The following is a 24,878-nucleotide window of genomic DNA, read 5'->3' as shown; positions in this document are numbered from 1 at the left end:
ATGGGAGAGAGAGAGAGAGAGAGAGAGAGAGAGAGAGAGAGAGAGATGGGAACAGTCTATGCCATTGGGTAATTTTAGACACAAGGCGGGATGCATGTAGCTTATCTTTAGTGATTGGTGGAGACAAGGATGGTGGGAGGAGCACTAGGATTTTAAGGACAGCATACGGCGTGTGTAGTTGGTATCCAACACATTATACGGGACAACTGAACTGAAGAAAGCTCAGAAAAGAAATATGACGCCTACGTAGGCGTCACCGTATATGCTACTGGGGCTTCATGATGCCTACATAGGCGTCACCGTATTGAAGGGGTTAAGGATTTAAATTCCTTTTCTTAATCTTTCCTAATCATTATTATTTTTTTAGTTCTCTTACACCCTTGAGTTGCCCTTGCATTAAGAGCTGTTGCAACAAAGCCCAGTCACTCTTCACTTCTTTATGTTAATATTTTTTGTACTTTACCAAGAGTGATTTAACCTAACCAGTGACAGGTGCCCACAGTTCCTTGTGGGTACCCAGTCAGGCTTCTCTAGGGTGGTAACACAATGATCAGCAACAGTGTATTCAAGCATTCTATGATATTTGAGGTATGCCAGGTGTTTTAGAGGCCACTGCTATTTCAAACCATCAGCAGAAAATTCTGAATTTTTTTCCTGCTGGAAAGTTTTTCTTTCTATCAATGTTCAAGGTGTGTGTGGACCAGACTTGCAGTTTCATAATGTTATTGCTTGATGGCCTGGAAGTATAAATAATAGTAGGATTTTTTTTAAATAGCTGCCTGTATGCAGACTTAGAACACCATCTAAATCCTAGATACCATCTACTTGGAGATGATGCTTATGCATTGAAAAGTTTTGTTCTGACTCTAGTATCAGGTCCAAGGGATGCCTATGAGAGAGCATACAACATCAGTCATTCCAAGACAAGAAAAGTCATTGAAAGGGCATTTGGTGGCTTGAAAAGAAGATTTAGGTATCTAGGCTTGAAAATGACAACAGAATTAGACACCACTAAAGCCATCATTGTTGCATGTATTGTGATGCATAACATTGGAGTAAAAAGTAAATTGGTTTTACATTATGATCTAGAAGATGTCAGCCAAAATGATGTTCCTAACAGAATGGCTGAACAGGTAAAAAATAATTAACAGGGAAGACACAAACAGCAGCAAATAATCAGGGATCCTCCATGCTGTAGAGCAGCCTTGCTTAACCTTTTCCTACCACACCCTGTAGACAGGTCTAGAATTTCCCACGCCCTTAATAATGTGAATGATTTGTGCCTTTATGGAAGGAAAGGAATAAAGCATTGATTCTTTGCATTACAGTACTAAATAATGTCCTGGTAAAAAAAAAAAAAAAATGCATGTAACAAAAAAAAAAAAAAAAAAAAAAAAATGCAGCATTACATTATTTTTTGCACCAGCAAATCCTATTCTCATTCTCTAGTATTTTCATAGATAGCTTTAATAACAATTTGGCTTCCTTCTTTCTAAGCTCCATGCCATCTATTTGTAAATCTAAAAGGTACTCTTTTTTTCATCGTTCTTGTTTGTGCCACTAACTTTTCTTTTGTAAAATTTCTTGCCTCTGGTGCTTCTACATACAGATCACTGTCATGCAACCTATTTCTTCTGGGCCTTTTTCTGGCTGGTGTTGAAGTCCTTGGTCCCAGTGTTACACTCTTCTTGAATACCACTCTCTCCTCAACCATGGCCACCACCTCATAGACCATGGAGTTGGAATCACCTGTCATTGGATAACTAATTAGTTGAGTGAAAAAGTTAATAAATAAAAAAGTACATTTTGCATGGTCTGCAAATGTACCAGTAAAGTATGCAAATGCATGAATTAGAACAATAATTTGAAATTTTTTTTATAAACTATGATCAAATCTGCATCTTCATTCTTATTATTATTGATATTACTATTAATAAAATTATTACCATTATCGTTGTTATTAACATTATTAATATCATTATTATTTTTACTGTAATTTTTCAATTATTATTATTAGTAGTAGTAGTAGTACTATAACATTCATAGTTTATTATTATTATTATTATTATTAACATTGGTTCTTATTCTTATCTATACCAGTACTTTTGATAATTTCAAAAAGTACAATATCATCTCATCAATAAATTCAATAATGGTGCATAATGAGTGTATTATGATTATCATAATATTGTATGTACTATTTGTCTTTATTTGGTTAAGAATTTGTTGTATTGGATTGTTGTTATGTGCATTTTGTAAGTTTACAATTGTGTTGTATTGTATTGTTTTTCTTGGGTGTTTCAAATTTCAGTAAGAGGAGAATGTGGAGGTGTGTAGCCCTGTGATTGGTTGATTTGATGCATCAGTGCAATTTGTGCTAAAGCAAAGGATTTGGTATTAGGATGTGCTATAGGGATATTGTATATTATAATGAAGTGGAATCTGGACTAAAATATTAAAAATGATCAAGTGTATACCCAGGAGGTAGTTTTTGTTAAGCAATTAAGAAAAAGTTATACTTCATATCCGTTAGGCAACGCAGATATAGCTGTGCATGAGGACAGACATGTGCTAGGGCAGGAGGCATTGCAGTCAGACATTCAGACAGTAGCTGCCATAGTGAAGGAAGTGGCAGGAAGATTTATGGACCCAATTATTGTAAGTACCTACGTGTCATCTTGGAGATTATTGTGCATAAGTTAGACATACAGGCAACCACCACTTAACGAAGGGGTTATGTTCCTAAAAAAACCTTTGTTAAGCAAAATTTTGTTATAACAAGTTTAACCCCTGACTTGAACTTCCATTGAGAGTAAACAAAGTGAGTGCATCATAGTACAGTGAAAGGTTTAATGAAAGTAAAAATTATGAAGTTAAACATTTAGGCAGTTTAACTTAAGTCATTATAATGTACACTAATGTATGTATGTACGTAATCTTATAATGTTGATGATCTTAAATTCATGAATGGAGGGAGAGTGAAATGGGAAAGACACTAACTGGCAACCTGTGGAATGTAAACAAAGGGCGCATCATTGTATCACATACAAAACTTATGTACCACATTTCCACAAGGCTTTCCATTTTATCAATTGTAGAGTCACGAGTTCAGGTGGTTCTTTTAGCTTGCAAGGAAGATACGGTCTCACCGTGTTGTCGGCTTGCGTGATATGGCGGGGCTTTCAAACTTGGAAAAAATTACCTGGATAAAACTTTGTTAAAGCAAGTTTGGTGTTCATTAAATGAGCAGATGCTAGTAAAATGAAACCTTTGTTGTAGAGAAATTTTGTTGTGTGAACTTTCATTAAGTGGGGGTTGCCTGTATTTATAATATTCAATGATTCCTTTCTTGTGTTCCTGGGTGTGTTTAGGGTAATGATTTCATGAAAATGATTGTTTAGATTACTAATGCATTGCAGGCTGAATCATTCAATAAAGATACGGCAAGGCAGCCCCGACCCATTTAACATTTCACACTACAATGAGCTTACTAGCCTATTGCTATAAAGCATTTTTCTTACCAATCCCAAAGAGAAACTTGGTAATTCGGATGAGCATACCATGTTGGTGTGACTTGGCTGAGAACAAATACATTTTAGTGTGTGGCATTCTGGTACTGGTAAGTGCAGCTGAACAGTGAACATACTTTCATTTTTACTGTTTCCATTGTACTGTATAGTATAGCTTAACAGTAAACATAATAACTTCTTGCTATTTCACTGTACTTAAATAGAGGTTTGGGTTGAGAAATCAAATAATGTATATAATGATATTGCACATGCAATGTAATATCATCATTTTGGTAAGGTAATTTACATTACTGTCTTCTTAAATATGCTTTCAAGCGACTTAAATTCAGTACAAAACTGAAAAGGAAATCTATTACTTTGGTATCTTACCACTAGTTGGCATGGCATCTAGGTGATAGGGCTTTCTTGTATCCTCAATGTCAGACCCAAGGATTGCCAGCACCTGGTCTGACTCTTGGGAGACACCTGCAGGAGGGGACCCATCAATGGTCCACTTGAGTTCTTGCTTCACCACAGCATCTTCATGTTTTGTCCTAGCAAGAAATTATGGTTGCATTAAATGCATTAACAAGCTATTACAAACATAATCTTCAATCCTTTAGTGTGGATTAATACTGTATTTTTCCCAACAATTATATATTTATACAGTATGTTCTCACAACTTTTTAAACTTACTTTACTTTCAAATGCACCCAAATTTTCTTGAGCTGCTGCTCGGAACATACACACCCAAGATTATGGGAGTCGAATGTCCCAGTGATTTTAGCCCAGGACTCCCTTTCTGTATGATGGTCTTCCCATCTGTTCTCTTGTCTTGTAAAGTTTTCTCATCCCTGATGAGCTGTATCAGGAGCTTTCTTTTAAGGATTGAGATGGGGCTTCCTCTCACAAATGCACTCTTTTCCATCTTTGTTGGAAACTGTGAAAAAGAAAAAGGAAATAGTTAATAACAAAAATTTTGTTATACAATGTTTGGCCTGGATCTACAAGATTTTTTTTTTAAATTAACACAATCACTTAACTTACACCATGTGTCATAACATAACATAACATAAATAATAGGATAACAAAGGGCCACCAGGGCCCATCTAGGTTATCCTATATCAGTCACAGCAACCTCGTCATCAGTACTTAAAGATACACTTACAAGTACACAATACATTATATACTAATTCTAAATATTTGGCCCATTAACAGGGCTAAGTCCTGCAGCGAAATTCTCTACAATCTGTGATCCCCATACATGGGGATCATGTCTTGTTTAATTATAGTAAATTTCTTATAAAAACTATCATGCAGCATTATACATAATTATAAATCTAATAAATTTAAGTGCTTATCTAATCTGTTTTTAAACATTGTCAAACTAATGCTATTTACAACCCTCTCTGGCAATGCATTCCAGAAGTCTACCATCCTATGACTAAAGAAATATTTTCTTATATCTAACTTGCCCTTCTCTGTCTCTCTCTCCTAATTTTCCTGCCACATGTAGATTTTTTGTTGGAAACTGAAAAAGAAAAAGGAAATAGTTAATAACAAAAATTTGTTATACAATGTTTGGCCTGGATCTACAAGATTTTTTTTTTAAATTAACACAATCACTTAACTTACACCATGTGTCATAACATAACATAACATAAATAATAGGATAACAAAGGGCCACCAGGGCCCATCTAGGTTATCCTATATCAGTTGCACAGCGACCTCGTCATCAGTACTTAAAGATACACTTACAAGTACACAATACATTATATACTAATTCTAAATATTTGGCCCATTAACAGGGCTAAGTCCTGCAGCGAAATCCTCTACAATCTGTGATCCCCATACATGGGGATCATGTCTTGTTTAACTATAGTAAATTTCTTATAAAAACTATCATGCAGCGTTATACATAATTATAAATCTAATAAATTTAAGTGCTTATCTAATCTGTTTTTAAACATTGTCAAACTAATGCTATTTACAACCCTCTCTAACAATGCATTCCAGAAGTCTACCACCCTATGACTAAAGAAATATTTTCTTATATCTAACCTGCCCTTCTCTGTCTCTCTCTCCTAATTTTCCTGCCACATGTAGATTTTTTCTCTCTATTTCACTTGGAGAACTAACATACACACTTACACCTTAATCTGTTTGCTAGGTTTAGTGAATCACATATGAATAAATGTAGTAGCATAAATTATTAATATCACAGCAAATGAAGAGGAAGTTATGCTTGGAGTTATATGTTAAATAAGGTTAATAAAGTTCAGTTTGCTAAGTTTAATGAATTACAAAGAATTATTTTTAACAACATAAATTACCAAGCTCATGTGGAGGGGAGAGGTTAAGTTATGTTTTAGGGTTATGTTAAACAAGGTGAGTACAGTTCATTTTAATGGGCTACAAAGAATATATTTAATCACATACATTAAAAAGTTAAATTGATTATTGTAATTTTACTACATAATCCAATTTCTATTAATAGTAAGATTAAAATGTGACATATGTGAAAACTCTTGTATGAGCCACCGGTGGGTCATATCACAGGGAGCATGATATATATTTTTTTTTCATGGAATTGGTTCCCCTTGGAACTCATTCCACTAAATGGCCTAAATAGATATGTTAAGATATTCCCCACACAAGTATTTTGGCAATGTCTGATAAAAAAAAAAAGTAATGGAGACTCGTTCTTCATATTCCTCATGTAGGTTACTTTTGATATAAAATTGCTAACATATAAAAAATCTAAAGAAATATACTTGTTTTAACTTATAATTGGATAAAATTGGTATGGTAAGGCAATGTACTGGCATCTATTTTGCTATGCTCTAATTTAGGGAAACTGGCAGGTAAGGTAGTCTTTTTATGACACATTTAGGTTAATTACCTAATAAAACTAATAAAAGTCAGAATAAAGTACAAAAATAGGCTAACCTGATCTTAAAAATGGTGATGAATGCTGATGAAATTTCTGGAAACTTGCTCTTCCCACATAAACAAAGTGGTTGTGTGAAGACTGCCAAGCACACAGGAACTCCTTCTGACATACCCAACATACCAACCTTACTACAAGTGGACTGCATGTAAGGGGAAGGCAAGAACGGTTTAACGTTACCATGGGTCTCCACGGAGTCAAGAGGATCTTTCATGAAGACCTCTTGAAGAAAGGGAAGGCATTTGTTTAACAATCCAGCCCTAAGTCTCTCTAGAAAAGTGTTAGGGATTAGAACATGACAGGTGATATATTGTTTAAGACCAACATTGTTGTCATATTCAACAATTTATGCAGAAAAATACTAATTCATAGAGGTTTAAGGTGAAGCAGACCATCATGTTTTTTCAGCAAGAGTTCAGAAGTCCCTGGGAACAACCCTAACCAGGGGTGTTTCCAGGAAAAGGGAGGCAAAGGATGAGATCTCTATAATGCAAAGCAAGTTACCTGTTGACTGTGTATTGTCTTGCTCATTCCCCAGCACTAAGGTCTAATTTGATATCTGTCCCAGGTACGTTTACCTTAGTTAACAGCCTGGAGATTATTTGATGGGTTAAGTGTAAGTGTTACCTTGTTTTCTGGGGGAATTATCCAGTGTTTCTTGGGTGCGAATTACTGTTCAGGTTAAGGATCTATTTTCTTTTTATTGTTTTCCCTTGCAAGCTCTTTTTCCACCATCCTTGCATTTTTCTGTCTGGGACATACAAGCAGTTCATGCAGCCATATAAAAAAATCTTATTTAGCAAAATGATGATGAGAGAGCTGCAGATGCTTCATCAGGTTTCTTTTCTAATTCTTTTTCTGGATAGCAGGAAAATGGAAGTGTGATGTTCTTCCTTAATTTGATATGCTTGTCTGACCATGTGGAATATCATTGTTTTAAGATGGAAACTCTTAAAGATATCTTACCATGGATTACAGATAATTATTTCTTTGCATCCATTAACATGGAAAGTCTTTTTTGCTCTTCCAGTATGTTTGCCGGATCATTCATGGTTTTAAAAATTTGTGGAATGGATTATTACAGCAGTTAACTTGATTAACTCGGCTTTCTCATCACCTCCTCAGCTTTTTACTAAATTATCACAGGTCTCTTGTTCACTTTTTCAGGTTTTAAGTTCCCTGATAACAATTTACATTGACAATTGTCTTGTGATGGCAATTCCAAGAGAGATTTCTATTAATGACCCTTGGATAAATTAGGTTTAACAATTAACATTTAGAAGCCAGATCTAACCTAACTTGGCCCATTCATATAGAATTCTTGGCTTTTGTAAAAAAAAATCCAGTGACTTAAGCTCACACAAGGTAAGTAAGGCCATAAAGATTAAGAAGTTGGGATTGTAGTTATTGGCAAATGGATGAGATGAAAATCAGAGATCTGGCTGCTTTTAATGGAAATGTTGATGCGGCAGAATTTTCTTTACATTGGGTTACCTTGGAATACTAATAATTAGATGTTCTGAGGAATGAGACTCTTAAACAAAGTTATGGTGAGTTTGGCACCTTAGTGTGCCTGATTCAGAGAGCAAAGTGGTTATTACACTGGTGGACAACTAAGTTAATTTTTGTGTGTAATCAATATGTACATCAGCCTCAGATTTATTTATTTACACAGATGCTTCATACAATGGTTGGGGGATTTGCACAGGTGCCAATATTACTGATGGCCATAGGGCTGAACATGAGGAAGGTCGTAATCACTTTTTTGGAATTGAAAGTTGTTCTTTCTTGACTTGAGGGTTTTTTTACATAAAAAATTTGCTTTGAATAAAATAAAAAAGTGCCAAGTTGTTGTGTGCATTAAGAATTATGGTAGTATCAAGCAACCTTGTTGCACATAACCGAGGAGGTTTTTTTTAATGAGCTTGTGAGAGGGACGTGGATTTGTCTGTTGAATACATCAAAGGTTCTACAAATTTTTTTTAGCTGATTTAGCTTCCTGTGAGTGATTTCAACAAGAATGGAGTTTTATGCCCACTGCTTTTAGGGGCATTTGTAGAATTTGCAGAAAATTCCCTCTGGATCTTTTCCATTCTCATATTAATACTCCATTACCACTTTTCTTTTCTTGGCAACCAGAGCCTGAGGTGTTAGGCACAGATATTTTTCAATCTGTTGAAATAATGTTTCTCTTTATGCTTACTCTTCATTTATAGTCATAAAAGATATCACTTGAGAAATAAGAGAGGAAAGGTGCAGTATTAACAACACTGCCAGTATGGAGAACTCAACCTTAGTTTGTGGAGGCTCTTCACCTGTTGACAGATGCTCCTTGACTTCTTCCACAAAGGTGTTTACTGTATATCTTCCTTGGGATACAAAATGGATGCCTCCAGTCAGGGATCTGAGGTTGGCAATGTGGCCTCTGTCACAGAATCTTTCTGCAGGGCAGAAATTTCAGACTGGATTACAGACTCTGTTTAAGGACTGAGATGATAAAACCCTTCTGGCATATGGGAGCCATAACACATGGAATGAGTTTTGTTTCCAAAAATAGGTTGATCCATTTCTGCCCCCTTTCAGTAGTCTGTTGGATCATTTACTGTTTTATTCAATGAGGGTAAAGTAGATGGTTCACAATAGAGTTACAGTAGTCTCAATGAAGCCAGGTCAACTACCTCTAGAGTAGCTAAGATTAATGGAACTCCAGTGGGCCAGCACAAAATTGTGTGGTTGTTTATGAGATCAGCAGCTAAAAAGTGCTCAAAATTGCCTATGGATGGATTTACATGGGATCCAGATTTGCTACTAAATACTTTTGATGGTTGAGGAAACAATACCCACTTGTCTCCTTTAACTTTAATAAAAATGTGGCAGGTTTACTCATGGTTTTGTCTAGGCAAAGGTTTCAAACAATTGATTGATTGTTTGGACATTAGGAATATGTTCTTTCCTCAGAAGCTAATTTTAATAAAACTTCTAATGTCAAACATCATTTGCAGGAGATAGTTTTATTGCACTTCTTTTGAATGATAATCCATGTATTGTTGATACCTTAAGAACATATTTACAGTTAACAAGCTGAGAGTAAGGCCGAATCAGAATAAACTGTTATTATCAACCAGGAAACCTTTTGGGTTGGCATCAAAGGCCACAATTACTAGATGGGTCAAGTATGTAAGGAGTCTGGAATAAGTAAGGTTTGGTTTCATTCCTATTCAGTTCAGTAGGCATTTAGAACAGGAATGGCCAGGGAAAAGACAAAGGAAAGCAATTTGTTGGCAAGTTGAATCTACTTTTTCTAAACATTATAACAAAACTATTTTATCTGCGAGTTCCTCTGGACAGAACATTCTGAAGGCAATGGCGTAGTGGATACGGTGATGAGCGTGGGATCAGGCAGACGTCCATGTGTAGGTTCAAATCCCACCACGTACCATCTTGAATCTATGTCATTTGTCGAGTGGTTTAAAGTTATCTACATGTAACCATGATATTCAGGTTTTGGGTGGAGATGTAATTGCCTTACACCAAAGATGCACTTGGGTGGTGATATGGGCCCTAATAGGGGTACCACTATAAATCAAATTGTTTGTGCCGCTAAAGGGTGAAAGCTGGACAGCACTTCCCATACTCTTCAAGTATACCTAAAGGCACTATAGGCTATAACAAAAAAAAGTGCGAACATTTAATGCTCTGTTCCTTATATCTGGTTGTTTACTGTGTATTGCACAGACATGTATGCATGCATATTCAGTGTTTCAACCTTTTTAGTTTTATTGGGAATGAGGCTATGAATAGTCATGCATGATGTCACGCTATTGGATGCACAGCCAATGAGGAATTATAAGTTCATTGTAACTTACCTTGGTAAGTGTTTGATGATCGGCGTTTCTCTTAGGTTGTGCTGTCCAACTATGTATGGTCATGCATGCCCACCTGTCTCATTCATGTCCCTTGGTTTTTTGGGCATCTGTTTGTTACATAGCTCATGCTAGTACACTCGACCCTCGAAACAATGGACAAATGCCTGCACGACCCTGTCCGTAGATTGCAAAAGTCCGTTCTTTGCAAAAGTACGTAAAAAACTATAAAATGTACATAAAATACTGTGTAATCATTAAGAAATCATTCGAGCAGTATTACAAAGCATTAAGTACAACAAATAACCTGAAATAGATGACATGAGCACGGACTGAAGATAAAACATGGCGGCCAACAGCTGATGAAGCGACCGACCCGCCACCTACCGGACAATAATTTGCCGGGAATGGACAATCGGGCGCATTCTAATATTTGTCCGTAGATTAAACCGGACTCCAGAATTTGTCCATAGTTTCCGAAATCCGTTGATGGGAGGTCCATTGTTTCGAGGGTCGAGTATATAAGGTTTTGAAATTGAACCAGATGACGTGTTACCTGTTTTGAGAGGGATTATTGTTATTCCATGCATATCTTTATATGAATTAGTCATCATTTACTCTTGTCAACTCTTTGATAACCTAAACTCAATGTTATGCTTTGTGAGTGGTTGTTTTTTTTGGTGATGTGGTGCACCACATCATCTTCTCATCCCCAACTCTGGATGAAATCTGGTTTTGGTATTGGCACACCGTAAGTCATGCATGACCATGCATAGATGGACTTCACAGCCACAGCCCTGATCATTGCACACTTACCAAGGTAAGTTACGACAATCTTATAATTATGACACATTTTTTGTTTCTACTAGCTGCTGATTGGTTAATGTCCTTTGAGAAAAAAGTACTGCTATTGCTTAAAGGAAAAATGTCAACCATGCATTAATGCCATCTAGCAGTGACTACCATCAGAGAAGTGAAACAGCTGAAAAGAAAGTATCCAAGATGCCAACCTTAAGAAACTTTAGTGAATCGCTTCACTTTAGGAGAGTTTGTATGGAGTTCTTATCCTCTGTTCGTACACAAAGCTTAGGTAGCGAACGTACGTGAATCCCATCCCAGGATTGCACCTTATCACTTTTGTCATCACTCATCTCAGGAAATGTTCCAATAATTTGTTTATCTTTGAGGAGACTTTATGCAACACATCACAAATGTGGAATCCATTTTGTGCTTTAGCATGCCATTCTGAGGTAAAATGCACTTTTTCCTCTACACCTGAATCTAAGCATATGGCCGTAAGTATCACCATAATACTGTATGATGAATATAAACCAAGAGTCATTTTGGATCCTTTACTGATCTGGGCAACAAGCTTACATCCAAGAGTAAGACAGTAGGCAATGCTAGCATCCCACTTCGAATGAAAGTTAATGCTACAAGTGCTAGTGCAGGACCTACTTTAGTATAAGAAATCATTTTGCAAACAAAAACAGGATTACCATACAATTATGTGATCATCTCCATATAATATACAAGAACTTTACTTCTATTTAATCTAAATGTGCAACATTCAGCTTGAAAAATTTCTGAGCAAGTTTTGGATAATGATATATCTTTGATGTCAGATAATATGGCAAGTCACACCCTAGGGCCATGTGATGAGTTTCCTATCTGACTTCAGTGTCTTGCAATCCTCCACTGGCTTCTTCTGAAAGAAAGAAAAAAAAAACTTGCTTGAGGTTTCAAAAATACCAGAACAATATACTAATGAAAATAAAGGGGTAATGCACTGGTAGAGTTTACTGGACCTGTATTTATTGCTTTATTTGTAAATGTACATTATGTAATATACAGTTCAGTATCAACATTATAACCAATGAGGTTCGACTGTGATCTGTTGCCACTATACCAGGTTAATAACTTACTGGATACAGCAGCCAAGCCCATCCTCATCAGGTAGTGTGGTAGCAAAAGTTGTGGAATGCTAAATTTATGAACATTTGTTTAATCTGGTTTGAATATACCTTTAATTTTAACATTTTGAACATCAATTTCATTCATATCTTTAAAGTAAAAATATTGCATTAGTCCTGAAAGCTACCAGTGTTCTCTTTTAGGGTAAGACAACATGGTCATGGGTTGAGTGACTTACATTTATATGAAGTGCACGAGAAGGAATATGACAAAGGTTTACAAGAAAAATAGACAAAGTGGGAACACAGGATATATACAATACCCTCCCAAGTTTTGTGATCACCATAAGTTTCATGCTGCTTTGACAAATATCATTCACATTTACCTACCATCAACATCATACACATCATCACACATAATAAACACCACCTACACCTCTGCTTGTATATATTTTTCTCCTCCTCTTCCCTCTTTCCCATAGTATCAAGAGTTTGAGGTCACTGTGAACTGAATAGTCGCGTGTCTGGGCTGGCATGAGTTGTGGATGGAAATCTAAGCTCCATCATGGACTAACTTTCAAATCATGAGAATCCACTTTTGAGAATGAGTGTCCTTCAAAGGGAAGAGGTATCCTGTTCACAGTGGTCAGTGTTCACTCCTTTTGTAGTCTTAGTAGGCAGTTTCCCTTAGGCTCTGGAGCCATTTTATTTTCTATCATTAGTAGGTAAATATGATCAATCTTCTAGTTTTGAGAGACAATTGACCTGGCTCTTGAGACATCAACCTTTGATCATGATAGTAATGTGCAGGCAGGAGCATGTACAACTCCTGTTTCTTTTCATGGTTGAAGACCCATCAAGTAAATGGTTGAGTCTTGCCTTGACACTCTAATGATCATTAATGTTTATGCCTCCTAATCATACCATGCCTTCCACTCAGTTTCAAGCCTTTTGGACAGGTTCTCTGTATGCATGTGAAATATGACAATGATTGCCTCTCTAATTGGTTTTATGTGATTTTCACATCTGACATTGCTACTAAAGCTGCTGCTCTCGAGGAAATAAATTTTCTGTGTCTTGGAGACAAAAAATTGAATGGAGATAATTTGATCAAATAATGAAGTCAACAGTGAGAATAATTACTGTTCTAATATCTTTGATGATGTTTGGGTGGATGGATGTTGGATGAACTTGACAAAAGGAAAGCGACAGAACCTGATAATGTATCGATTGTGTTCTCCAAGAGCGTAGTCCCCAACTTTCAGAGAAGATTTATGAATTAATAAGTGCTTCATTGGAATAACAGAAAAATCTCAAAGGGCTGGAAACAGGCAGATGGTGTTCTAATACAGTGGAGACTCAATACTCGAACATCTAAGTAGTTGAACTAATCAATACTTGAATGCAAAAGTTTGACTTAATACTAGGAAAAATACCATAGTCGAACGCCCACACGTGTGGTTTTAAACAAAGGTTCTCTGGCCTCTCCCTCTCCTCCCATTGCCAGTTGTGCATTCTGTCTGTAGTTTTTCATTTATAAACTTACATTAACACCAAAGGCTAATTTATTAGTGGTGAAAATATCTGGTGATCAAACAACAGCACATTTGGTCATATACAAAGTTCTGTCCTCTCCCTTCTAGTAACCGTCACTCTCCCGTTCTTATACCGTATTACCGATAATACTATTAATCCAGTATACTGGATGCCAGTGCACATCCCTTGTCCTGCTGCAGTCTTGAGAAAAACAACATTCTTTTGAGTTCTGTCAGTAGTTTTTCACTTTGAAACTCACAACAGCACCAAAGAATCTTATTAGTGGTGAAAATAAGAAATCTGATGAGAGCACAAGTGTTAGTGAGCCACATCCCTCCACTAGTGCACATCCCTTGTCCTGCTGCAGTCTTGAGAAAAACAACATTCTTTTGAGTTCTGTTAGTAGTTTTTCACTTTGAAACTCACAACAGCACCAAAGAATCTTATTAGTGGTGAAAATAAGAAATCTGATGAGAGCACAAGTGTTAGTGAGCCACATCCCTCCACTAGTGGATTCACAGGAATCACACCAGGAGAAAAGTTACAAAGACGTTTTCATGGACGGTGACTCGTCCTCCGACGAGCTCCCTCCTCCTCCCCTCTTCTTTTAAGTTATCCATCACCAGCATTCATTTATGATATGTACAAATCAAAATCATAAACTGAAAAATTGAAATTTTTTCAACTTGTTAAGATTAGAACGAATTACCTGATTTATAGGTATCAATAGTCTACCTTTTAATACTCGAACAGCCATTTAGAACGAATTATGTTCAAGTATTGAGTCTTTGCTGTATATAAAAGTGGGAATGGAGAAAATCCTTAAAATTACAGGCCCATTTTCTTAATAAATGTAATAGCAAAATTGTGTGAAAGAAGTAAAAAAGAAATAGATACTACAATTAAAGTAATGGATTCAGAGGAGGAAGATCATGTACTACAAATTTTATTAGCTTCTACTCCAGAGTCATAGATATAGTGGATGAGAGAAAAGGATAGATGGAATGCATTTACCTGGATTAATAGAAGGCCTTCTTTGATTAGGTACAGGCACAGGTAACTAATGTGGATACTGAAATACAAAGGGGGATATGGAAAACCAATATTGAAATGGATGAAAGATTTTCATGTAATATTGAAATAAGGAAAGTAATTCAGAGTAATGAATTAATATATTGTAATGTATTTCAGGTTAAGATGTGATGGCATCCTGACAGTAATGGTTTCATTGTGTATTATTGTGTATTATTGTAAGTGAGTATTACGCCCTCTGGCAGGTTTAGAGTGTTAGCCAATGGGCGCTCAGATTACATCATGTGACGTAACATTTTTCCCCTCGACAAAGGCTTGTAAACCAATGTGCAGATCAGACCACATTGGGAGTGCCTTGGACCAGTAACTGTGGCTGCCGCCACTCCGCTCCCCTCACCTCTTTGTTGTTTGGCTGAGTATAAATTCTTATATTTCCTGATTTGCTAGGGTTCTGTTTCTCTTTGGCACTTATATAGTCACTGTGAGTAGTGACATGAGAATATTTTGGTGTTTTGGGTGCTAACCCGGTATCATTTGGTGGTGTATCTTTGTCTAGCACAGAGAGACGCTGTCGGCCATTTTGTGTGTATTGCCGAGAGTAATTTTGGGTGCTATTTTGGTTATATTACCTAGCAATCATAATATTTCTGGTGATTTATCTATTATTGCGTGTACCAGCCAGAGGGGAGGGCAAGTGTGTGGTGTAGTTATTTAGTTATTACCTCTAATCACGGTGATGTCTTTGTTTAGTTACTTTTGAGGTCTCATATAATACTTTTTCACCCCTGAGCAGCTTAACTATTATATTTCTTAGTGTTGAAGAGTTATTTCTTTTGTGAATGTGGTTGTGAGCTGCCGGTGTTTTGACGCCCCGTGGGTGACATAGTTTTGGTATCCAGCAGTCAAGTTTATACTTATTTCCTGATTTATTATATTTTTTGTGGTGTTTTATTTTTGTGATTGCCATTATATTATTTACTTGGATATGATTATCATACTTCTAGCTATCTATGGGCCTTAATCTTAATTTTGATTGTTGTTAAGTTAACTTTGCTCATTTTTGTGTAATGAATTATGTTAAGGATTTAAATTCCTTTTCTTAATCTTTCCTTATTACTATTCTTTAGTTCTTTTATACCCTTGAGTGGCCCTTGCGTTAAGAACTGTTGCAGCGAAGCCTGATCACTCTTCACTTCTTTATCTTAATATTTTGTTCTTTATTAAGAGTGATTTAACCTAATCAGTGACAGGTGCCCACAGTCCTTGTGGGTACCCAGTCAGGCCACCAGGGTCGTAACAGAATTAGTGGTGACCTCGCAGGATAGTTAAAGTAATAACTACATCCATTTAAATCTCTATATAACCATTTATGTTCCAGAAGTGTTGTAATGGTTGTTTTCTTGAATGTGTAATTTCTATTGTGGTGATTTTGTGAGCATTACATCATGAAGACTAATTAGGAATCAGAGCGTCCAGTTAATATTATAAACAGGGTGATGTACAAAACATTTTGGCATCTAATCCTACACCAGAGGATTTAGAGCAGCTTAATAAGCATGAGTTGATGATGCTTGCCACTTATTATGATCTTGATCTCCCAGCTGGGACTAATAAACAACCCTTACTCACTGCCTTGAAGGAAGTAATGTTTGATATGTCTCACCCTCTTGTAGGTGTGGGTCAACAGCATGAGGAGGAAATCCCTCGTCAACCTTCCCCTCCCCTCAGTTGTAATTCTTTGGTGGCTCTTCCCGTTATGAGTGCTAATGAATATCTCAAACTTAAAGAAATTGAGCTGAGGATTGTAGAGGCTCAGACACAGGAGCATAGGGAGACAGTTTTAGCAGGAGTTGAACAGGAGAAAATTAGGCATGAGCATGAGAAACCTAATGCTGGAGTTCTATCAGGGGGTGGTAATGTTCTCCAACAGTCTAGTCTATGTAACAATTTCTCTGACCGTACCAAGGTCATTCCTCCTTTTAATGAAAGTGATGTGTTAGGATTTTTTAATGCATTTGAGAAGTAAGCCATGGGTTTTGAGTGGCTGAAGAAGAAATGGTTAGTTATTGTTCAAACATCTTTTAAAGGGAAAGCCAGGAAGATTTATGATAACCTTACATTTTCTCAGTGTGCAGATTATGATTACATGAGTCAGAAATTCTAAAATCTTACACTCTCACACCAGAAAGTTACAAACAACATTTTTGCAAAGTGAACAAGAAGCCTGAGGAAACCTTTTTGGACTTTGCTACTAGGTTGGAGCATTTATATTTAATATGGCTTAGATCTTGTGATGTAATGATAGGTGATGATGAGATTGATGGTGATAAATTGTATCAGTTGATGTTGCCTAAGGAGACAGAATTCTACCTCAGGGATAAGAAATTTGATCTCAGTGAAATTAAATCTGCTGCCACTAAGGCTGATCATTACGTATTTTGTTAACAAAAGATCGGCTTTTGGTGCTGGTGACTTTGGTCCTGCACGAGGTCTGACTAACCGTCCCTCTTATATTAACAATACTAACCAACCTTCATGCTATAACCTTCAGCACACTGCTAGATTCAATTTTCCTAAAAACCCTGTCCAGCATCCTAATAATGCACCTTTTGCGGGTTCTCAACCCTATAAGAAACCACAACCATCCAAGGGAAAACCTAGGTCACCTTACTATTGTAATTTCTGCCGGAAATCTGGGCACACTGAGGACCGATGTTTTGTTAATCATGGCAAGAGTGGTTTGGCAAAGCCTCATGCATTCTCATTCGTAGGCTTGAAGATGAGACAACCAGTCTCACAGATGACATGTGTGGCTGAGCCTCATGTTACTCGTCCAGTTGTGGAGGTGACAAAGCACACACCAGCTGCGGACAAACCTCACTCGGAAAGTGAAGTTGCTTTGTCTTATACTTGTACCCCCAACTGAGTCATAAAGCCCATTTGTTTTTACTGGTAATGTTACTCTGCATGGTAAAGCATATCCTGTTACTATTCTTAGGAACACTGGTGCTACTGGGTCATTACTTATTAATCCTATGGGTACACCACTGGAGAGTTGTGAGAATATTTTGATTAGAGGTGTAGCTGGTTTTGATACATTCCCAAAGTGACCATTGATCTTGACTGATTTAGTGAAGGCAACAGCTGATGTGGGCATAGTTGATAGCCTACCAGTTCCAGGTATTGACCGTCTTTTAGGGAATGATATTGCTGGTGCTAAAGTTTTTCCTCATCCCATTGTAACTAATGAACCTTTAAATATTCCTGAAACTGCAGCATTGGAGAAGCAGCATCCAGATGTTTTTAATGTATGTGCTATAACTCGCTCAATGGCAAAGGTGTTGGATACTCTTCCTGAGATTGTGGAGGAGAATGAAATGAGTGAGAATAATGAGTGGTAGTGTGAAGTGTGTGAAGTGATGTGTTGGAGGGTGATTTGGCTCAGCTGTTTGAACCTCCTTTACCTATTCCCTTCAGTGATGTTGATATGAATAAGTTTAGGGAGCTACAGTTGAATGATCCTCAGTAGAGGATCCACAGTAGAGGAAAATTTACTTGAAAATGAAAGTGGTGTTGTATATTATGAGAAGTGTGGTTTACTATGGAGAAGATATAGGCCTCCTCATGTTAATGTTAATGACGGGGCATGGAATTCTCATCAGTTTGTAGTCCCACAGCAATGCCGCCGTCAGCTGCTAGAAATGGCCCATTCTGGACATCTTGGAGTTCGCAAGACCTTGCAATGACTGAGAGCACACTTCTGCTGGAAACACATGAAGGCAGATGTTGCTTGCTTTGTCAAGGAGTGGCACCCCCTGTCATGTCGCTGAAAAGCCTAACCAGCTGGTGCCCGTGAGTCCTCTAATACCTATACCTGTTATGGAAAACCTCTTTGAGAGGATTCTAGTAGACATTGTGGGGCCCTTACCAAAAACATCTTCAGAGCATAATTACCTCCTTACAATTCTTGATTTTGCAACTAGATATCCTGAAGCAATCCCTTTACGGACTATCCATGCCAAGGTAGTGGTCAGGGAGCTTCTGCACTTCTTTACAAGGTACAGGCTACCATTGGAAGTACAATCAGACCAGGGCACAAAATTTATGTCTAAATTGTTTGAAGAGAGCTTGAAGGAGTTAGGTATAGCACATGTTATCTCTAGTGCATATCACCCCCAGTCTCAGGGTGCACTTGAACGATATCACCTCTGATGTTGGTGAAAAAGAGGTGGAGTGGGGCCGTGGGACCTCCTCCTCCTAGTGTGCTGAAATATGTCATTGACTTTAAATTAAGGAACGCCTTGCACAGGGCTTAAAAGTAGCACATGTTAACCTAACTCAGGCTCAAAGCAACATGAAGAAATGGTATGATAAGAAAGCAAGGGAGAGATCTTTCCTGGAGAATGATGAAGTATTAGTGCTGTTACCATTCCAGGGTCATCCTTTATCTGCAAAGTTTTCAGGACCCTATAAAGTATGCAAGAGAGTGGGTGAGACGGATTATTTAGTGGACACACCTGATAGGCACAAATCTCATGAACTTAGTCATGTGAACATTTTGAAGCCCTATCATCGTCCCCAACCTTTACCAAGTATTGCTTGTGGTTTGATTCAGGTTGAAGGTAATACTGGAAGTGATGAAATTAATCTTTCCACTTGTGTGACACAGTTGTCTCAAGAGAATAGTGATGCTTTGTCTTAGTTAAGCGAGAAGCTGTCACACTTCACTTCTTCCCAGATTAGTGAACTGGTGTCACTTCTACAAAAGTATACATCTGTTTTTGGTGATTCCCCTGGACAAACTAACCTAACTTTTTATGATATAGACGTGGGAGTCTCTAGACCTGTTAAACTACCCCCCCTATAGAGTTCATCCCAGTTGACATCAGACTATGCAGGATGAGATAAAGTATATGCTTGACTGTGGCCTAATAACACCATGTGTTAGTGAGTGGTCCTCGCCAGTAACATTAGTTCCTAAGCCTGATGGCTCATTCCGATTTTGTGTGGATTATAGGAAAGTGAATTCCCTCACTAAATCAGACACTTATCCTTCGCCGCAAGTGGATGCATGTATTGACGCCATCGGTAGGGCTGGATTCATCACAAAGCTAGATCTCATGAAGGGATACTGGCAAATACCACTGACAGAGATGGCTAAAGAAATCTCCACTTTTGTAACCCCTAAGGGTACTTATAGATTTAAAGTTATGCCTTATGGGCTTAACCCTTAAAGTACGGGGGGTTGATTTACTTTCCGTCTGTTACAGTGGGGAAAAATCACACCAGTCAAAATGATGAAAACATATTTCTTTGTGTTATTCTGAGTACAATGATGTAATTTTTAACATGTTATGACCTCTCACACCAAAGTTATAGCATATAAAAAAATTCATGGCAGAACCCGCCGCTAAGAAATACCCCCCAAGCTCCGACAACACCGCGCTCTCTCTCTCTCTCTCTCTCCTTTAGGGCATTTGAATTTGATGTAAAAGTAGGAACTTTTGCACTTTCATGTCAAGAAAATGTGACCTCAGATATATGAAATAATGTGCAAAACAGGAAAAGAAAAATAAACCACATAGTACAAGTATTGTGGATTTGTATAATAATTGTAATGTGGCAACTCTTATTAGCAATGGGAATGACGTGACTTGGCCGACAAAGCACAGTCTTGTATAGGCAACCAGGAGTGACACACCAGCGCATTACTCGAGGGGAATAGGCTACGGGAGGAGGTTTATGAATGTTGCTGTGAGGGTTGGTCTCTTTCTCCCAGATCACTATCAGAATCATTACTAGAGTCTTCACTTTCTTCTGTCTCAATAATAAAAATCACTTTCTTCATTTTCATCACTCATTTATGTCATTACTGAGTAACACTGACATAACATCACCCGGAGTACTGTTTCCTCTTTCAGGGTCATGGGGGTTGCCAGATGTTGCCTTGAAATGGGAAAAGATGACCTATTGTGAGGGAACATATGTCTCAAGGCTCAAGGAGGCAAGCGAGAAAAGATGCCAGATACCTCTACTTGCTCTAGGACCAATAGTGAAGGGGAGAGATTCAAACGTCTAGCGCAGAAAAATCATGATTACATGTACGATCCCCGCCTCTCCGCACGCGACGCTACAATCGTACATATACGATCGCTGTACTTTAAGGGTTTAGGGCCGCCATGGTACAGTGGAACCATGCGTGCTTTGGGATCTGAGGGGTCTCCAAGTGCACGGGTTCAAATCCTGTCCATGGTCTGAGTGTAGGTTGGGCTTCCTCACTCAGGGAAACGGTTTCCTAGCGGGTGGGCTTTGAGATAGGAGGTACCCAAAAAGTATTCCCTTTAGCCCATAAATTCCCATGAAAAGCCCACATGGTAAAAAAAAAAAAAAAAAAAAAAAAAAAGCCTCGGCTACATTCCAACGTCTTATGAACAAGTTAGTAGCTGTCATTGATAACTGTGCAGTGTACATTGATGATATTATCTACACTGACACCTGGGAACAACACTTATTGTAGTTGAAAAAGTGTTGGTTAGCTTGGCAAAGACTTCTCTAGTACTGAATTTGAAAAAATGTGAGTTTGTCAAAGCCTATTTACAGTACCTAGGATACATTGTAGGTTAGGGTAAAATCTGCCCGCCTCTTAGTAAAGTGGAGGCTATTGCAAAGATTCCTCGTCCAGCGCAGAAGAGAGATTTGTAATGCTTCTTAGGTATGATAGGATATTACAGGAGATTTGTAACTAACTTTTCTGATGTCACTCCTCCCCTTACTGAATTGTTGAAAAAAAGGGAGTTCATAATGTCCTGGCTGATGGTCTTTCAATAGTTTAGCCAGGTCTCTCTCAGTTTTCTGAGCCAGACCTGTCTTTTGATGTGGGCGTGTTGCGACCATCAGATATTAATATATTGTAATGTATTTTAGGTTAAGATGTGATGGCGTCCTGACAGTAATGTTTTTGTTGTGTATTATTGTAATGCTCTCAGGACGACCTATTTACCCATTTATTATTTCATTGTATGTTATCTTCATATCTCGTGAAACATATGTATATATTGTATTACTGTACTTATATGTTTTTGTGTGAAGCAGCTGCCTGTCGAAGATTTTAGAGTGTCATGACGTCATCTTTGTTGTCACTTTGTTTGAGAGAGAAGCAAGGTGCCGCCACCAATCAGATCGCCTGAGTATTACGCCCTCTGGCAGGTTTAGAGTGTTAGCCAATGGGTGCTCAGATTACATCATGTGACGTAACATTTTTCCCCTCGACAAAGGCTTGTAAACCAATGTGCAGATCAGACCACATTGGGAGTGCCTTGGACCAGTAACTGTGGCCACCGCCACTCCGCTCCCCTCACCTCTTTGTTCTTTGGCTGAGTATAAATTCTTATATTTCCTGATTTGCTAGGGTTCTGTTTCTCTTTGGCACTTATATAGTCACTGTGATTAGTGACGTGAGAATATTTTCGTGTTTTGGGTGCTAACCCGGTATTATTTGGTGGTTTATCTTTGTCTAGCACAGAGGGATGCTGTCGGCCATTTTGTGTGTATTGCCGAGTAATTTTGGGTGCTATTTTGGTTATATTACCTAGCAATCATAATATTTGTGGTGATTTATCTATTACTGTGTGTACCAGCCAGAGGGGAGGGCAAGTGTGTGTAATTATTTAGCTATTTCCTCTAATCAGGGTGTTGTCTTTATTTAGTCATTTTTGTGGTCTCATATAATACTTTTTCACCCCTGAGCAGCTTAACTATTATATTTCTTAGTGTTGATGAGTTATTTCTTTTGTGAATGTGGTTGTGAGCTGCAGGTGTTTTGATGCCCTGTGGGTGACATAGTTTTGGTATCCAGCAGTCAAGTTTATACTTATTTCCTGATTGATTATATTTTTGTGGTGTTATATTTTTGTGATTGCCATTATATTATTTACTTGGATATGATTATCATACTTCTAGCTATCTATGGGCCTTAATCTTAATTTTGATTGTTGTTAAGTTAACTTTGCTAATTTTTGTGCTATAAATTATGTTAAGGGTTTAAATTCCTTTTCTTAATCTTTCCTTTTTATTATTTTTTAGTTCTCTTACACCCTTGAGTGGCCCTTGTGTTAAGAACTGTTGCAGTGAAGCCTGATCACTCTTCACTTATTTTAATATTTTGTTCTTTATTAAGAGTGATTTAACCTAATCAGTGACAGGTGCCCACAGTCCTTGACCCAGTCAGGCCACCAAGGTCGTAACACATGTCTACAATTAAAATTCTTCATAACGATGTTTTCCATGCCCTCGCTGGCCTAAACCCTTGGAAGGCTTATGGTCCTGATGGGGTACCTCCAATTGTTCTCAAAAACTGTGCTTCCGTGCTTGCACCTTGCCTGGCCAAACTCTTTAAACTTTGTCTATCGACTTCTACCTTTCCTTCCTGCTAGAAGTTTGCCTACATTCAGCCTGTTCCTAAAAAAGATGACAGTTCTAACCCCTCAAACTACCGTCCTATAGCTTTAATCTCTTGCTTGTCTAAAGTTTTGAATCTATCCTGAATAGGAAAATTCTCAAACATCTGTCACTTCACAATCTTTTGTCTGATTGCCAGTATGGCTTCCGTCAAGGTCGCCATCCTCTTTTAGAGATTTCGGTGAAACTTTTGCTATAGCGTTAGACATATCAAAAGCTTTCCTTACTGAGTCTTGGTCATCCTCTTTTAGAGATTTCGGTGAAACTTTTGCTATAGCATTAGACATATCAAAAGCTTTTGATAGAGTCTGGCATAAAGCTTTGATTTCAAAACTGCCCTCCTATGGCTTCTATCCTTCTCTCTGCAACTTTACCTCAAGTTTTCTTTCTGCCACTGTTCTTCTCCTAAATCTATTAATAGTGGTGTTCCTCAGGGTTCTGTCCTGTCGCCCACTCTCTTTCTATTATTCATTAATGACCTTAACCAAACTTCTTACCCTATCCACTCCTACGCTGATGATACCACCCTACATCTTTCCACATCCTTTCAGAGACGACGAACCCTTCAGGAAGTAAACAGATCATGCAAAGACGTCACAGAATGCCTAACTTCTGATCTTTCTAAGATTTCCGATTAGGGCAGAGAAAATCTAGTAGTTTTCAATGCCTCAAAAACTCAATTCCTTCACCTATCAACTTGATACATACAACCTTCCAGACAACTATCCCTTCTTCTTCAATGACACTCAACTGTCTCTTTCTTCTACAATGAATATCCTCAGTCTGTCCTTTGCTCATAATCTTAACTGGAAATTCACATCTCATCTCTTGCTAAAATAGCTTCTATGAAGTTAGGTGTTCTGAGGCATCTCCACCAGTATTTCTTGCCCCTCTAACTGCTTAATCTGTACAGTATCCGCAAAAAGTATAAAGCGCTCCCCATTGAAAATTGATGCTGAAAAGCGCTCTGAACTTGTTGCGTTTTCCACCGCTGTCAGGCATATGGTTATTATAATTTCACATTTGGCAACTCAGCAACTCAACTGGCAGCGCACACAGCTTGTGTTTTCCCGCCTCAGTGCTCATTGAGCTCTTACGGAGGGAGTTTATGTTACATTTTGATCCTGCCTCCTACCCCCTATTTTCGTTGTTACGCTTTGTGGCGCTGCAGTTTTAGGAGACATTCATCCTGATGGCTCCTACTAACCTTAGTGGAGAGGAAAAGGCTCGTATTTTGGCCTGAAAGACTGAAAATGTGTTGACGAAAGAAATTTCAAGACGTACAGGGTAAGGTGAGAGCACCATTCGATGTCTGGTCGCTAGCTCTCATGGTCTCCCACCCCATATCGTATTACCTCGAAAACCTGTCCCTGGAAGGCCTAGAAAGACCTCTAAGTGTACTGACAACATCCTATGACGTGAAACACTCAATAATCCAGAGATTACAGCAGGTGAACTCAAAATAAGCCATCCGACTTTGCTGCAAGGAGTGTCAGAACGAACCATACAACATTGGTTGCAGAAGGAGCTTGGCTTACCCACGTACAAGCCTGCTGCCAAACCACTCCTCACACCATCAATGGTGAAGAAAAGACTTGCGATTGCACGCAAATACAAA

At 37.9% G+C, this 24,878-nt stretch overlaps 2 protein-coding genes across 7 annotated transcripts in view; both read right to left on the bottom strand.

Moving 5' to 3' along the window:
* Window positions 1-1,012: 1,012 nt before the first annotated feature.
* LOC123505616 lies at window positions 1,013-4,357 on the bottom strand. Its single transcript, XM_045257153.1, has 4 exons — window positions 4,206-4,357; window positions 3,900-4,063; window positions 3,522-3,578; window positions 1,013-1,749 (listed from the first exon to the last, which is right to left on the bottom strand). Exons 2-4 carry the CDS (start codon window positions 3,910-3,912, stop codon window positions 1,493-1,495), a joined length of 327 nt encoding a protein of 108 aa, XP_045113088.1. The 5' UTR covers window positions 3,913-4,063; window positions 4,206-4,357; the 3' UTR covers window positions 1,013-1,492.
* A 7,303-nt stretch (window positions 4,358-11,660) lies between these two features.
* The window catches only part of LOC123505615, a 98,969-nt gene continuing 85,751 nt past the window's right edge, over window positions 11,661-24,878 (bottom strand). For 4 of the 6 annotated variants that reach the window (XM_045257152.1, XM_045257146.1, XM_045257147.1 and 1 more), the window contains one exon: window positions 11,661-12,030. The gene's annotated coding sequence lies outside the window, so the exon portion shown is untranslated. Of the gene's footprint in view, window positions 12,031-14,785; window positions 14,844-24,878 lie in introns of all 6 variants that reach the window. The other 2 variants (XM_045257148.1, XM_045257149.1) reach the window with 2 other exon arrangements.

This window comes from Portunus trituberculatus, chromosome 18, assembly GCF_017591435.1.
Source record: "Portunus trituberculatus isolate SZX2019 chromosome 18, ASM1759143v1, whole genome shotgun sequence".
In the NCBI taxonomy this organism is placed as follows: Eukaryota; Metazoa; Arthropoda; class Malacostraca; order Decapoda; family Portunidae; genus Portunus; species Portunus trituberculatus.
The sequence above is the reverse complement of the archived record's forward strand: the minus strand, read 5'-3'. Positions and strand labels throughout refer to the sequence as shown.